The sequence below is a fragment of the Erigeron canadensis genome, chromosome 4 (genome assembly GCF_010389155.1).
Source record: "Erigeron canadensis isolate Cc75 chromosome 4, C_canadensis_v1, whole genome shotgun sequence".
Taxonomy (NCBI): Eukaryota; Viridiplantae; Streptophyta; class Magnoliopsida; order Asterales; family Asteraceae; genus Erigeron; species Erigeron canadensis.
Window position 1 is genome coordinate 42,914,441 of NC_057764.1, and position 16,767 is coordinate 42,931,207.

The 16,767-nt window shown below is 31.0% G+C and overlaps 2 protein-coding genes across 2 annotated transcripts; both read left to right on the forward strand.

Moving 5' to 3' along the window:
* The first annotated feature begins 3,552 nt into the window (after nucleotides 1-3,552).
* LOC122597671 (protein FAR1-RELATED SEQUENCE 5-like) lies at nucleotides 3,553-4,785 on the forward strand. Its single transcript, XM_043770243.1, has 3 exons — nucleotides 3,553-3,567; nucleotides 3,683-4,601; nucleotides 4,721-4,785. Exons 1-3 carry the CDS (start codon nucleotides 3,553-3,555, stop codon nucleotides 4,783-4,785), a joined length of 999 nt encoding a protein of 332 aa, XP_043626178.1.
* A 67-nt stretch (nucleotides 4,786-4,852) lies between these two features.
* Nucleotides 4,853-5,537, forward strand: LOC122594937. The gene is made up of 2 exons (XM_043767224.1): nucleotides 4,853-5,348; nucleotides 5,422-5,537. The coding sequence occupies exons 1-2, from the start codon at nucleotides 4,874-4,876 to the stop codon at nucleotides 5,427-5,429; spliced, it is 483 nt and encodes a 160-aa protein (XP_043623159.1). The 5' UTR covers nucleotides 4,853-4,873; the 3' UTR covers nucleotides 5,430-5,537.
* Nucleotides 5,538-16,767: the final 11,230 nt, after the last annotated feature.

The window sequence follows — 16,767 nt, forward strand, 5'->3', positions numbered from 1 at the left end:
ACGAGACGATGTATATCAACGAGCCAACTTAAGAGGTGGTGTCAACGCTTCACAAAACCGAGACTGTTGACACCCTCAAACAAGTTGTACTCTTTCAATATAACTGTAAAAAAAATAAGTAACACCCAAAGTCGTTTCACGGATTTTGGGTTTTAATCCCGTCTTCGACGTGTATTAGGAGGGGGGGTTGTAAATAACCTTACAAATATTGACTATGTATCCAGAGACAAAGACTTCTTGGCGGATCCAATGTAATAAGAGGGTGGTCACCGCCCCACACTCAACCTAGATTTGCCATTGATATTTTTTAAACTAGCCTCAACACAAAATACATTATGAGAAATTAAGAAATCTAGATCCGAATCAAAAGCATCTGAAAAATGTTGTTGAATTGTTCTTTACAATTTCTTGTGATCTTGATAATCTTTGTTGGGATATATGTAAAAGTGTGTATGATTGTATCTACCGTGTAGAAGAAAGGCTGGAAAGAGAAATACATGATAGTATGATACAACTAGGGGTATTAATCGGTTCGGTTTTCGGTTATTCGGTCTATTTGGTTCGAGTTTTTCGGTTTTTTCAAAACCAAAACCGAACCAAAACCTAATTCAAAATTGAAAAACCAAACCGAAAACCAAATTAGAATTCGGTTTGGTTTCGGTTTAAAACCAAAAAAACCAAATATGAAAAAACAAATTCACAATTTTTGTCTAAGTTGTTTTTAACCAAAAGGTTCATAATTTTTCACCAAAGTAGTAATTTTAGACTTCAAACACGAAATAGATAAATAAGTAACATAATCATCACAAAAAAAAAACTAGTCTTAGAAAGTACTGAAACAAATAAATTCTTGGTTATCATCATGATTAAAAACTTTTAATCTTCGATTTGCAAGTTCTTTATTGTTTTTTCTATCTAATCGTTTCAAATAATTAAAAAAGATGAATATAATAAACAAATAAAACATCTGATGTAAGAAGTGCATTAGTATTAATCCATATAAATAAGACAAATATTAAATATTTTTTGAAATACATGATAATGATAAAAGTTATTCGGTTTTTTCGGTTTAACCAATTTCGTTATCATATACCCATACTCAAACCGAAAACCAAATATACAATTCGGTTTCGGTTACAAACCAAACCAAAAACCAAATTCAAATTCGGTTTAGTTTTTTTCGGTTTTTTAAACGGTTCGATTCACGGTTTAACCGGGTAAAAACCAAATCACGAACACCCCTAGATACAACTAGTCGAATAGTCAAAGAAAGTAAAGAAACACATTTCTTTTCTTTTCTTTTTTATTATTGTACTATTGTTTTTTATAGATGGTCCTTATTGTTTCATTACTTTCACTACAACCCTTCCATGTTTTTATTCTGATATTTCACTATACTTATTTTTATTATTTGGTTTTAAATCTTTTATTTTGCCATTATCAATTTATTATTATATATATTGATATATCTTTTAATTGATTATATATATATATTTTTTAAATATAAAAATGTTTTTATCGGATTGATTGAACTGATTGAACCTTGAACCGACTCTTACTCTGTTTGACATTTAGTCGAGTTCCGAATACATTGAACCTAGTTGAAAACTTTTACTCTTGATAATTAAGTAAAGGAAAAGTTTAGGCCCCGTGTTCGGATAATTCTGAATCCGTCACTGACTTCAACAACTTGATCTAACCTAACTGATTTTCTTTCAATAAGTGTCTTGATTATATCACTATCTAGGAATAATGACCTATGCTGCGAATTTGTATAATAAAATAAATTTTTTGTGCAACAATAAGTTTTTTAGGCTAATCACTTCAAGATGTTTATGGGAAGAATGAGTTTATTTGCAAATTGTTTGTGAATAAGGTATTGATTAGATGTATATATTTAGGGGGTGTTTTGTATTTGCATATAAAACTGCATTTTGAAAGTATGTTTTTACATGCTTTTTCAAAACTACGTTTTAATATGCTGATTAAATTGTGCGAGAAAAAAAAACTTACAATAGGTTTGCTTTATAATTATAATACTATGTATCATCAAGTCATTTTCAAGAATCATAAAGGGAATATGTTACGAGTACATCGATAATAGGTGTCCTTTGACATATATTTCTTTTTAGGGGAAATAATTTGTACTGTGGGCAGTACCACCCATATGTAGGGATGAGCAAAAGACCCGAAAACCCGTGACCCGTCTTAGACCCGACCGTACCCGACCCGAATTGACCCGCCCGAAGCTCTAACGGGCCGGGTCACAGTTTAGGTTTTAGTGGATTTTCGGTTTTCGGGTCGGGCCGGTTCAAACCCGGTAAAACCCGTCAAACCCGAAAGTATATGACAAAGCATGTATATGATAAAACCTGCAAGATTACTTTACATAGATGTGACACTACAATGCTCCATATATGTATTTAACATTATTATATATATAGTACGTGTACTTCATCAACACTTGCATCTGTTGGATGTGACACCACTTTAGTTTTTATTCGATATTATATGGCCAAATCTTCTGCTACACCACTTTACATGTATATTTTAATTGATACTCGTATATTTTTTCTCTCACTCACATGAGGCAACACCTCTTTGCTTTCCAATCTTGATTCTTGACAGCAAAAATATGTAATGATATATATACTCTTCATCATCGTCATTGACACCCTCATCTCCATCTCCGGTGCTCTTCATCATTTCCATAAACACCATCACAACGATAGTCTCTTTTATGTGTTATATATATATATATAGTGTATATATCTTGTATATTTACTTTATATAACTACAAATATACGAGGATGCAAAGCTGCTTTCGAAGATTGTTACTACTCATTGTTCAAAACTATTGGAGAAGATAAAAAGATGTGGATTCATAACATATTTCGGGTCACCCATTAAAACCCGAACCCGACCCGGTTAAACCCGGGCCCGAACCGACCCGCCTGGGGGATCAACGGGCCGGGTCTCGGTTCCATTTTTTATGCATTTTCGGGTCACGGGTCTTGACAGGTCGGGCCGGGTCGGGCCGGTTTTGAACCCGTGCTCATCCCTACCCATATGTACAGCAGGGACTAATTTGATAATTATATATTTATGACCCACTTTTATTTTACTTCTTCAAAATATCACATACGTACCTTTTAGATTGTAGCCTATTCATCTTCCAAAGTAATTAAGCGCCAAATCCTTTTCTTCCCCAAAATAAGGCGCCAAATTTTTTGATAAACAACTACAACCAGATTTGATAAAAACTACAAATATTAATTCTTTTCATATTTTTTTATTTCAATTTATTCTTATAAAAAATTTTAGGTAATATGCTTAAAGAAAGTGAATCTACTATCAATAAAAATTGGTATTTTGTGCATAGTGATGAAGAAATTGATGTACAACCAGGTTCAAATATAACTTTCTTTTGCAAATTCGTTTACTTTGTTACCACTGTTATATACATATATATTTTTTTGTAAAGGTTGGATCCTACTAATTTAATAGCATCTTTTTTTTTTTATCAGGTGAAACATTGATTGATGATATTGAATGTGGTCCACTCAGGTTTGAATGTACATTTCATTGTTTTTTTTCCTTTTAAAAAGTATCCTCGGTAATATGATCAGTTAGATATATATAGTTATAGTCAGCACATTTAAATAGTTTTTGTTTTAATTAGCCATTAGGTGAAGTAAATGATATCGATAATGATGATGATGAAAATGAAACTGAGCCAACCAATGCTTTCACCCAATATGATAGATGCTCCATAATTGGAAAAAAGTTTAATAGCTCAGACGATGCTTATACTTTTTACAACGAATATGGTCTTTTCAAAGGTTTTGGTATTAGAAGGCATTACTATAACAAGCACACGGCCACAAATGAAATATATCGGCAAGTATTTGTATGTAATAAGCAGGGTTACAAGAATGCTAAGCGAATGAAAAATGATGGCAAACCACGTTGCATTAAGAGAACAGGATGTAAGGCTACATTACAGGTGACTTTGTCAACACTAGGAACTTGGGTTGTCGACAAATTTCTTGATGATCACAATCATCCTTTAGACGACCCATCAAGAGCGCCACAACAATGGTCTCACAAGGTATTTCATCGTACCAAAGAATGTCGTGATCTTGTAACTTTGTTGTCAAAAACAGGTGTGAGACCTAGTGAGATCACAAAAATAGTGAATGTGTATAAAGGCGACCAAGATGACAAGCTCACACGAGTTCAATGTTCTTCAATTATCAATGGTGAAAGGAAAACTAACTTAGGCAAAGAGTGTCACGGAATAATCATGCATTTTCAACCGAAAGCCGCAACAGATAAAGATTGCTACTTTGCAATGGACTTGAATGCTGATGGAACATTTAGAAGTGTGTTTTGGGCAGATGGTAGGTCACGGTCGTCTTTTAATCAGTTTGGTGACGTTGTTGTTTTTGACGTGACTTATAAGACAAATAAGTTTAGCTTACCATTTGCTCCATTTGTTGGAGTTAACCACCACAACCAAACTATTTTGTTTGGAGGTGCACTGTTGGAGAATGAGACCGAGTCAACATTTACATGGTTGTTTGAGCATTTTTTGAAATGTATGCATGATTCCCCACCCCTTTCAATAATTACGGACCAAGATTTGGCCATGGGCAAAGCAATTGCAAAGGTATTTCCTAAAATAAGGCATCGTTATTGTGCTTGGCACATTCGAAAGCATGTTTTGGAACATCTTCAACCATTACGTACTCAAGCATCGTTATTGTGCTGGAAGACGGTTGAATGCAAAGTTGATTCAGAATTTGTTGCTACTTGTTCATGTGCAAGATTCGAGACGTCTGGAATTTTGTGCAAGCATATACTATATATCATGAAGAGAAAACTCATAACATCCATTCCTGATCGCTATATAATACCGAGATGGACAATGAAAGCAACTTATAATGTAGGAAGTACTGGTAGATGGATGGGTGTTAATGATCATGGTGCTGAAGAAGTTAGTTTCATGAGTTTGTGGTCCATTAGAGCAAAGTTCAACAAAGCACTCGAAGAAGGTCGAGATTCCCTGTCTGAAATTAAAAGACTTGATATATTGCTTGATGATTATGTTGAAGAGCAATACACAAGAAAGAATAATACACCTGAGGTGGATTTTGAAAATGATTCTATTGCACCTACAGTCACGCAAGTGGATATGTCACAACAATTTTTTGTTTCTGATCCCATACTACCTGTCAAGACAAAAGGTCGTCCAAAAGTTTCTACAAGGATGAAATCTAGTATAGAGAAGGCTTTGGAACCAAAGAAAAAAAAATCTTGCGCTTATTGTAAGGGGGCAGAAAAAGGTATACAAGTGTTCTAATTTATATACTTGTGTTGTTATCTTCCACTTACTAATTGTAGTTTTTGCCATTTCAGATGGATGAATCAAAAAGGGACAAGATGGCAAAAAGAAATGCTTGAGTACAAGTGGCTTCAAAGTTAAGTTAATTTTTTCGAGCAACTTGGTCGGTTCTAAGCGGACGAATCTGATATTTTTGGGTCTTCGTAATGTCGTGGATGTGTTCTCTTCAATGATTTTGGAGTAATGTAAAACTCTTGATAACATTACTGATAGACTTTTGAAATATTGATACTTTGTTGGACTCTAATGTTTGACCCATTTGCTACTATTTGGTGATACTTGTAGGAAAAAATGAAGTTTCGTATTTAGATTTTGCTACTGATATGAAGTTATGTTATTAGAGATGGATCATATGTGGTTGTGGTTAACTAGTGAGAGTTAGAAAACTACTAAAATTGGTTTATAATAGAAATAAAATAGAACAGAGCATGATAATACTGGTTTATGAAGAAAATAAAATAAGCATGAGAAATGAAATAGGAATGATGAATGGTGAAGTCTGATTTGCCATATTGAAAATAGTAAAGAATTAAAGAAAAGAAATGTGTGAGCTAAATAATACATAAAGTGAGCCATAAATATATAATTATCAAATTAGTCCCTGATGTACATATGGGTGGTACTGCCCACAGTACAAATTATTTCCCCTTCTTTTTAATAGTTTCATTTATGTGCCCACATTAAAACGAAGGACATTTTGCCAATGAGGCACAAATCATCTCGTAATAGCCTAGCGAATTATGAGGAGGTATTTCCGGCATAGTTGTCGACTCGTAATTTTTACTCGACTCGAAAACATGTATTTTTGACTCGTGATTCGACTCGTAAGAGTCAAGACATCTTTTAGTACTACATAATATAGTATAATTATATATGTAACGTCAATATAAGTTCATTATCTTAATAAATTTACAAAAATATTACATATTCAATAGTTTTGAGAAATAAACTTACAATTTATCTTTAAATTCATAATAAAATAATCAAAACTACATAAATAAGACACAAAATAATGTAAAAATTTAAGTTAAATTTAATATATAACCATAGTGTCAAACTACTAGAGTTATAATTTTACGACCCGTGACTTGGTCCAAATTTACACATCGACTCGTAAGAGTCTAGACGAAAACGAGTCACCTAATGAGTCAACTCGTTTTTTGTGTAAATCGACTCAACTCGTAATAGTCAACTCGTGACTCGTAAGAGTTTAACACTATGATTTCCAGTTTTATCCCATAAATTTTGGGTTCAATATTTTTGAATGACAAGTCTGTGATTTTTTTTTTTCTCAATTTTCTATGATCATATTCTGTACAAGTTGCCTGATGTCTAACAAACTCTTAGGATTAAAAGCTTATTTTTTTTCTCTTCCAAAAGAAAAATAAATATTTTTTCCATAAAAGCTACCTTCTAAATTAATATTAGTCATAAAATTGTATACTTCGTATATGATTTTTGTTTTAGTTGTACACTGTTTTTACTTATACTTGGAATAAACGTGGTAATTATTTAAACTAGGAAGAGCTAAATGTGACAGGTTGGTGACAACGGATTCTTAAATCCTACTGATATTGCTATTAGTATCACATGATGGTAGTAAAAGCCAACCTTCATCAAACCAAACTTACAGTCAACTCTTTTTCAAGCCAACACCTTTTCGGCTTTTCCCTCTTTTCGGTCGACGTATACGTATGTCATGTATGTATGTATTTAGATCCACCAAATATTTCCATTATTTAAGCTAACACGAGTTCCTTGAATTATGCAAAAAATATATACTATAAAATAGTGGAATACCACCTTAAACTTAATAGCATTAGTAATGGTTACACCACCACACCTTGGTGCCACATCATTGTCATGTCAGTATCACAACACAACCACCTACCAACAACACAACATCTGTAACAATAACCATACTATATTATACATTATCTTTATATTTTTATATTAAAAACATGACACATTTATCTATATACATAAAAACCTTTATCATAATTAATAAGAATATAGTTATAACTAACATTATACCCGACCATTGGTCGGGAACAGTAACAGGACATAAACTGAAACTCAATACAGTTTTTTCAACATGTTAATAGCTAGTATATTGTAGCATACCAAAAAACACTTAGTTAAATATACCATAAATTTTAAAACACAAACTTTAATACCGAAATGCAAATTGAAAAATTTGGCAGCAGACATATATAAAAAATTAAAAACTTAGTGAACGTAAAAAGATGGAAAGCTTAAACACCATAAATGCTAAGACATGAAATTTTAGTGGTGAAGTCCAAAAACATAATATTTGGTGGCTAAATAAAAAATCCAAGATTTTAGTGGTAAAAGTAAGAAAACCATATACTTTACTATTAACCCAAAAACATTTTAATTAGGTTATAATTAAAAGTTTTATAAACAATAAATCTAAACTTAAATGTATTCATTTATTAAATTATAATCTATATTATAAGCTATTTTCATAATTTGTAAACATATCAAACTTCAGGGTTTAAATAGTAAATATAAATTTATATATAAAAATATATATATATAATGAAAAGCTTATCGTTTTCACTCTTATCTCTGCACAGAGACACCATAACCATATCTTCAAATATGAAATTGAGAAACTTCAAAATCCAAATACACACAATCCATACACAAATAAATTGAACGACCCCATAGTTTACCGACGTCGATACACCAACGTCGGCCTTCCACACCACAACCATCTACCACCATCCCGCTTGTGGTAACAGTCCACCCTACCACCCCGACGTCGTTGGTTTTAACGCTGACCACCTCATCACCATTACAACCGTTCTAAAAGGATAAGAAAAATCGAATATGCAATTGACTGCAATGTTAATAGATGCAATCACGCAGACATATCATATAAATAATTGATATATTACAAAAATGTCCCTGATTTTCAAGATAACTTTACCAAAATATGATGTTGTGAGCTTCATCCAAGCTAAGGCCTTTATAATACAAAAAGTATCTAACTTCATAAATGATTAAATCTTTGGTTTAATGAAAAAAAATAACAATTAAATGTATCCAACTTCTTTTTAACATCAAATTTGAGCTAAGTGACATTGGCTTTGTATGTATTCAACTTTTTAAGAATGAAAGAATAAAATTGTTTTTTTTTTTAAATCATTTTAAACCCAAATTTGTATTGAACATGTACTACATTAAATCTTGGTTTCATATCTATCTACATATATGGATTTAAAATAACTACTTATTACGAGTATGTGTCAAAATAAATATCTACTTTTTTATTTTGATGTTCCGAATTAAGTGTTTATTTTTATTGTGTCTATTCTACCATTTTATATTTGATGCTACTATTTAGAAACTAACAGGATACCCAACGTAATGCGATGAAGCTATGATGACAACAACGAGATGTTGGATGTGAAAGACAACTAGTGATGGTGATGGTGATGGTAATGGTGATGATGATGGATGAAAAGTGCAAAACATGTAAGAAGGTATTGTAAAATGTTATTGGAAAAATATTATATGTATTTTTGGAGAATAAATGATAGATTATGTATTGTACATAAAAGTATATTTAGATCTATGAAAATATTAATTATAATACAAAGAAAAACAAATCAAAACCCTTTGTAATGGATTATAGACTACTTTATAGGAATATAACTTGTGTTGGAATGGTATAAATTCAATGTAATGTAACTCTCAATTTGTAATTTACCATGTTGATTTACAAGAAAATTGTGAGTAAAAGTTAATTTTCTAAAACAAATTAATAAGGACATAATATTTATCACTCTATTAATAAGCTCTTTGAAATTTTGTGAATTTTTCAGGTAGATAATTATATGGATGGATTAATATATAGCTAATTATCACCAAATCATCTAATTGCAAGGAGGTTTGTTTCCTCACAAGAAGTTTCAGGTTTGAATCTTATCCTAATCATATTGGGGATGACCCTAGGTTTTCAATTTCCAGCTATGGTGGGTCACAGGTTCAACTTTGGAGGGTGATGCGTCCTAGGGATTTTTCCTTTTGAATCACTCGTAACGGCTCGTGATTTAATTCTTGTAGTATAAAGTACAAATAATATATTCATCTTTCTTTTAAAATTAATTTAAGCATATTTTTACATGTAAAAATTGCTCATGAAATATTTAAGTTAGGATTTAGCAAACATATATTGAGATGACGATAAGGTCATGGGTTCGATTCTCATCCCATGCAAAGGTTGGAGGGTCTTTTCTACCATTTAGGTAGAAACTGGAAGCAGCCTCTCTACTTAGGTAGAGGTAAGGTCTGCCTACATCTTAACATCCTCGTACACCGTCGAGGTATTGGGGCTCAAAACCCGCATAAGGCAACATTGAGCAGTTACTTATTTACTATATTGAGATGACGATAAAAATATATAGGAAATGCTACGAGAATACCAATTAGATAGTATTCATTAAAACCATTAGTTTGACTTTTCTTAAGTAGCATGAACAAGGATTCTGATCGACGTCGAAGTATCAATCAAAAATAAACCTAAATACCTTTTCGATGGATTTTAAAGACAATACTGAAAGTAATTTTAATTAACTAAAGCAAAGATAAAATTAATTAACTAGACTTAACTAATAAAACAAAAATTAAAAAGAGAACTTGTAAACAATAATAAAAAGTGCATCCCTCCCGAATCCCAAAAGTTTCGTTAATTTACCTAACAAACTTTACCGAGTATTTATTATAAATTACATAGACATAATTTTATTACTTGACAAGAACAATTTTGGGCACAACCTATGTTAATTATATGACCTGTCTTAATCCCTAAACTAGGTGGACTCAACACAAATCATTAACTCGCAATAAGTTGTCTTACGAAAATCCAAATCAAATAATAGTGAATAAATACTCAACCAGTCATATAAATTATAATCTAAAAAGAACAATGTTTACGCGATTGAAAATAAAGTTCATCAAATAAAATTAACTAACAATTGTTCATCGGGAGAGATTGCAAAAATCTTAGCCGGACATAGACATCTTCAAATCACCAACAATTGATAAAGAAAATAGTTGTCGCATGAAGATGTGTTCGACTTTCTGTTCGTCTCTTCAATTCGTCCGCAAAAAGATCCCTCCGAAATTAATTGCTCTCCAAATCCCTTGACAATTAATGATGCGGATGTATTGCCTGTTATCCCCTCGATGAATAAAAACTATATATATAATGTTCTTATTCCTTGATGCCCACGTGAGGGTTTTTTTTTTTCGAACCGACATAATACTAGGATTATGGACCTTCCTTTTGTATCTAATGTAGTCAACCCAATTAAAAGAACAAGAATGGTGGGCTGGTGTTGTAACTTACGGCCCAAAACAAATATCAACACAAAAATTTCCAAATTGTAATATGATTTTTGATTCTTTCCTGCTTTCCATTTGCACGAGTAAAACAATCATGTACTTTTAGAGTTTGATGACTTTGATATACCTCCAATCTTTTTCTTTATAACACGAACCATACTCGACCAATTTCGATCATTTTAAATCATTTTTTATCCATTTTAGCTCAAACCTGAAATTCACAAAACATATATTAAAGTAGGTCTATTCTATATAAAATAAATCTATATAATAATTTTTAAACCATTTAATATATATCCAATTATGACTTATCAGATTCCTCTTCATTTACCCGTTTTTGATATTGTAGACTTATGAATTAAGGAATTATTATACGAGTATGAATTAAGGAATTGTTTGACGAAGATTAGGCTCTACAAATGCTTTTGTGTGACGGTTGGCGAATTTACTTAAGGTAACCAATAACAATTGCCCTTTAGGAGACAAAGGGTCTTCGTAGGAGAAAGAGTTATGAATTCTTGAAAGTGAGGTGCACGTGCATCACCAATAGCCAAACAAATTTTATGTATTTGAGTTTATAAAACCATAAAAACAAGACTCATCAAGCATAGATCAAAGGTAAATTAGCAAATAAGGTAAACCAAACACCCCTTAATTTGAGGCTTTTGAACATTGAAGAATTGTTGTAAATCCTTGATAAATTTGCGTATGTCTTCATACGGGATCTAACCCTTTTAACATTTGTCGATTTATACTACTTACTGAATAATTTTATTATTCGTACGCAGAAGAGAGAGGTAATTCCAAACATGGGGGTTGTTTATATAAGCAATACTTTACGACGTCAATCGATCAACGCGGATAAGTAAAATAGCTAAACAATCTTGGGCTAAAATTTATGCCATAAAATTGAAGGCCCATTTCAAATCAAAGGAACTCAAGGGGCTTAAAACGCTATTGTTGCTTCCACGTTTCACGTTTTTTTTTTTTCTTTAACTGCGGCTGGGAAAGTCGTTCCATCGAGCTGAGCAGTAACATCCAAACGGGCAGTATGCTCAGGGTTCAAGAGGGAAAAAATCGAGTTAACTAAACTTTTAGATATTCTAAGTGAATAGTTATTGGGTTTTCAACTTTTCATTACAAAGGTTCTAAGGCCAGAGATATGTTTAAATAAACTTTTCGAGGTAGCTAGAGAACTGATAGGAAACGGTTAAGAGAATATCTCAATTAAATCACATATATTCGAGTCAAAACAATATGTCGTCTTTAAATAACCTGAACAGGAATAATATCATCTTTTTACTTTTTTTGTTTTAGGTGATTTGTTATATGAGATTACATTAAAGTTGGGCAAACATAATAAGAAAACAAGGAATTTAGTCTTCTGGGCCTAGTCAAGCAAGGGCCAAGGAAGTCGTGTACAGTAAGAGGAAGTCCAGTCTTATACTCTTTATTAAAGATTATACACCCCCTCAAAATGAAAAGTGTTACCAAATGTCACATACAAAATTACCAAAATATTCTTAATAAACACCCCACTATGGAAGGATTTTTATAAATTACCAAATTTGCCCTTAATAAATTAATTTACATCCTAAACCCTTATCTTGTTGATTTACATTCTAAGTCCTTATCTTATAAAATATCTTATACTCCTTATTAAAGATTATACACCCCCTCAAAATGGAAAGTGTTACCAAAATGTCACATACAAAATTACCAAAATATCCTTAATAAACACCCCACTATGGAAGGATTTTTATAAATTACCAAATTTGCCCTTGATAAATTAATTTACATCCTAAACCCTTATCTTGTTAATTTACATTCTAAGTCTCTATCTTATAAAATAGTTCTATTATCTTAACATCAACTTACACCACTCGACATCAATTGTCAATGTCATCACCACGCGTCACCAACCCCACTATACCGCCGTCGCCGTTACCGCCGCTGCATTGCACGGGTACCATGCTCGTAATAAGATAGTTAAATAAGCTATTAGAAAGATACCTCGTATAAACATGACATGTATAGTATTCAAACACTAGATTTTGACGGGTTTACCGATATCATCATTATTAGGTCCGTCTTCTTATTCAAGGCTTAGGATTATAATAAGTTAGTTAAATAAATTAGAAAGATACCTCATATAAACATGACATGTATAGTATTCAAATACTATATTTTAGACTCGTATCCAACACTGGATACGGGTTTAACGATATCATCATTATTAGATTTTCAAACATTAAGGTTTTAAGTGTTAAATTTTGCAAATTGTAGTACAATAATCATAGGTTCGTAACAATTATTAGCTGGGAGATATTGATAAAATTGTTTGTCGTAGTCATTCCACAAGGCACATGCTATAATAATTTTTCTATTATAGAATTTTTTTGAAACTAGTTGTACTTATAATGTGATATTATTATGAAAGATAATTAAGAACTAATATATATACATACTTGTATTTCTGTACCCGACATTCAAGTATATATACTTGATCATGATGCGTACCTATAACACGCATATGTTTATTTTCAATAATTTGTCCTATGATTTTTTTAGATAGCAATTAGGATTGTTAATTTTTATATTCGTTGATAACAATTAGACCTTTTGATTTGAGTGGCAATTGTAACTTTAAACATTAATACGCAAAAATAATATATAAAAAAGCAAGTTATATACACCTTTTTGATTGAGATATACATTGAATCTTGTATGGAGTTCATATTGATTTGAATTTATTATTCAAATAACCATCTATTGTAACTTGTATTTTGTTATGTGATCGTCCCATGATATGTGATTCCTAATTTCCTATTATGTTTACGACAAAGAGAATGTATATCGTCATCTATTATTATGTTTGGGATATGTATATAGAGTTTAAATTGTGTTTCTATTAAATATTAAACTAAATATTAATATTTATAGTTTATAAAAAATCTAGTTTAATATTTGTGAATAAGTCATTAGGTTTTGAAATTATTCTTTGTATACAATATTTAATTTGTTGAAAATTTTTTAGTTAATTAAATGATTGTAAATTTGAATTTTTTTTTTTCAAGTTGATGGCTAAAAATAAATATAAATTAAGTATTCAGGGATAAAAAGTGTAAATTATTGATGGAAAACAAAAAAGTAGACTTTTCTACAAATTAATATAAATATTAATACTAATATAATAATATATTTGGATAATGATTATTAGGGTTTTTAATTTATAGTTAATCTAAATGATGACACATGTGAGAGTGATAAAATTGAACGATTTGATTGGTTAATTATTTATTAGTTCAACTGTCTTATAATATATATTAAGATAACTTAGTAATTTAATTTACTTTTAAACTTCAAAAATTAAAATCAAATCAACACTATGAATCTATAATCACTAGTTCAAATTATGATTTGCAGTTTTTATAGCCTTGGAAAATAAAAATAGTTTAGCAATTAAAAAACACAAAACAATCAATCAATGAAAAATCATCATACAAACATTATAAAAGATTGAGTAGTTGTCATTTGACAATCTTGTTGAGAAGCGGCCCAACATTGACTTGGGATATACATATGCCACGTTTCGAGCGTAATTTTGTTTCCACATGGAATTTATGGTATTATTCACGTATTAATTTTTTTTATCATGAGCAATATATGTTCATATAGACATGAGCAAAAATTCACAAACCAAAAGGTGGCATTGAATTTCAAGTAGCATTACTCATTTTCAAGGTTTTTGGGGCTTTTATCAGAAAAATACTCCTCTAGGAGAAATACTGGTCTTGATCATTCATGTATCTTTACCAAATCAATAACATTTTCTAGTATTAATATATATATTAAAAACAATTCATCGTTAGATAATTATCCATGCAAATTACAATAACATTAGTTGTTTTTCTTTTCTTTTGTATTCATTGTTTTTAACACTTCTTTTTTGTAATTTTTGGTTTTTAAACTTTTGAAAATGTTTATTCTTTTTATTTTTAAAATTGTTTATGTAATTTTTTTTTAATCTTTACTTTTTGTGATTCTTTTAACCCTTTTACCTCCATTTTTTTTTCTTAATCTTAATTCATATTTTTTATTTTGTTTTTATTCACAAAAAAATTTACGACCTCTGACATTTGCATTTATGATTTCATTTTAAATTGTGAACACCAAGTGAAGCTCTCTTGTTTTTACACTAAAATTTTAGAGAAAATTACATTTTTTGTCCCTTAACTTGGCAAGATTCACAATTATTGCCCTTAAGTGAATTAATTACAAAAAATCCCCAAAAGTTGGTTAATTTTTTCAGTTTACACTTCGCTACCAGACGCTGTCTATTTTGTCTGTCAATTAAGGGGCAAATTCGTCATTTGCCCGTCTTCTTCTTCATGTTCTCCTTTCTCTTATCATTCTCTTAATAGATAAATATACATAATACAAACATTGAAACATATATGAAACTTATCTCTCCATGTATATACCTAACAAATCCCACATCCATCTATTCCTAACATTATCTCCCATCTCAAAACCAAAATAAAAATATATGTCATCATCACCACCCCAGCATTACCTGAAATCTTGACTACCACCACAATGGCTTCTTTTCTTGGTTGCACTCCGATCTATCATGCATTTACCATCATTGACCTATCGCTACTCTCAGTTCACAACGAAATACACTATAGCCAGAAAAAATGAATGATGCTTCACCATCGGAAAAACATGCTTAAGTATATGTATGTAAATATAGATTTGTGATGTTTTTCTCTCGAAAGTTGCAACATAATAATGCGGTGGTGGTGGTGGCTTTTTCCGGCGACAAATGTAGCAAAATCGGTGGTTGTTGGGGCTTTTTCTGGCAACAAAAAGTTTATGTGGTTCGCCTCCGATTTTTCTTTTCTTGTTGTTGTTGTTTCCATAATTCAATTCATTTATATCTATATCTATACTATATTATAAAGCAGATCTCCCCTATTTATATTTTAAGTTTCAACATTTATTTTCCCAAAATGCCCATATATCAATTCTATATTTACCTACCACCCTTTCTCTCTCCTCAAATCTCAACCAATCATTTTTTTTTCTCTCCTCCATAAATCATTTATTCCTCCAATTCATTCAAAATATTTTATCAAAAGACAGTACATCGATAAATTATAAAAATTTATATGGGTGTTCATAAAATTTCATGCTCTTTAATTAGAAATCTCATTCGATATACTTTCGACAAATTTTTAAATCTAAGGGTGGAGCCCGTACGACTAAGGCATTTGGCTATCACACTCCATGACCTATCACCCCCACCATCTCACCGCCGCAACGCACGGATACTTACTCTTGTTTAGATAAACGAGATCTCGTATAAAATGAGACCTCTCTCCCTTTGCTATATAAAAGAGATATGATATAGATCAAACTATCAAAGTAATATAAAATGAAATTTAGAGTGGTGGTAGCCACATAATTTGTTTTCTTTTGATGAATTAATTAATTGATTTGGTCAATTTAATCCATCTATGGAACAATCCGACTAACATTGATGTTGGACGAAATTTGAGGTACATACGCCATATATTCCTTTTCTATTATTTGATTTGGAAATAAAATGCAAAGCAGTAATGATATGTATATGTGTGATTTCAGAATATCATTTTGTTTTTTTTTTATTGTTAAATCTGAAATCATTGATTTAAAAATATATGGATATATGGATGAAATTAAAACCTGATGATGAAGATTATGTTTGATGTTTATTGTTAGATTTAATCTTGCTATTATGAGATATCATTTATTCATGTCAAGAATCTGGGTTTCTTGTTCAACAACCTGAGTTTCATGTTTTTGTTGGGATATACATGTTTGAGAGTGGAAGAAGAAGAAGAAAATGGTGAAATGATGAATTTACCTCTCAATTGACGGACAAAATAGACAGCGTCTAATAGCGGAGTGTAAATTGAAAAAATTGACCAACTTTCGGG

Excerpts from the sequence above, each read along its gene's own strand:
- LOC122597671 (XM_043770243.1), top strand. Across the intron at positions 4,602-4,720 it reads GTTTGAGCATTTTTTGAAAT|CATGTTTTGGAACATCTTCA; the intron begins GTATGCATGATT and ends CACATTCGAAAG.
- LOC122594937 (XM_043767224.1), top strand. The coding sequence starts at position 4,874 with ATGAAGAGAAAACTCATAACATCCATTCCTGATCGCTATATAATACCG.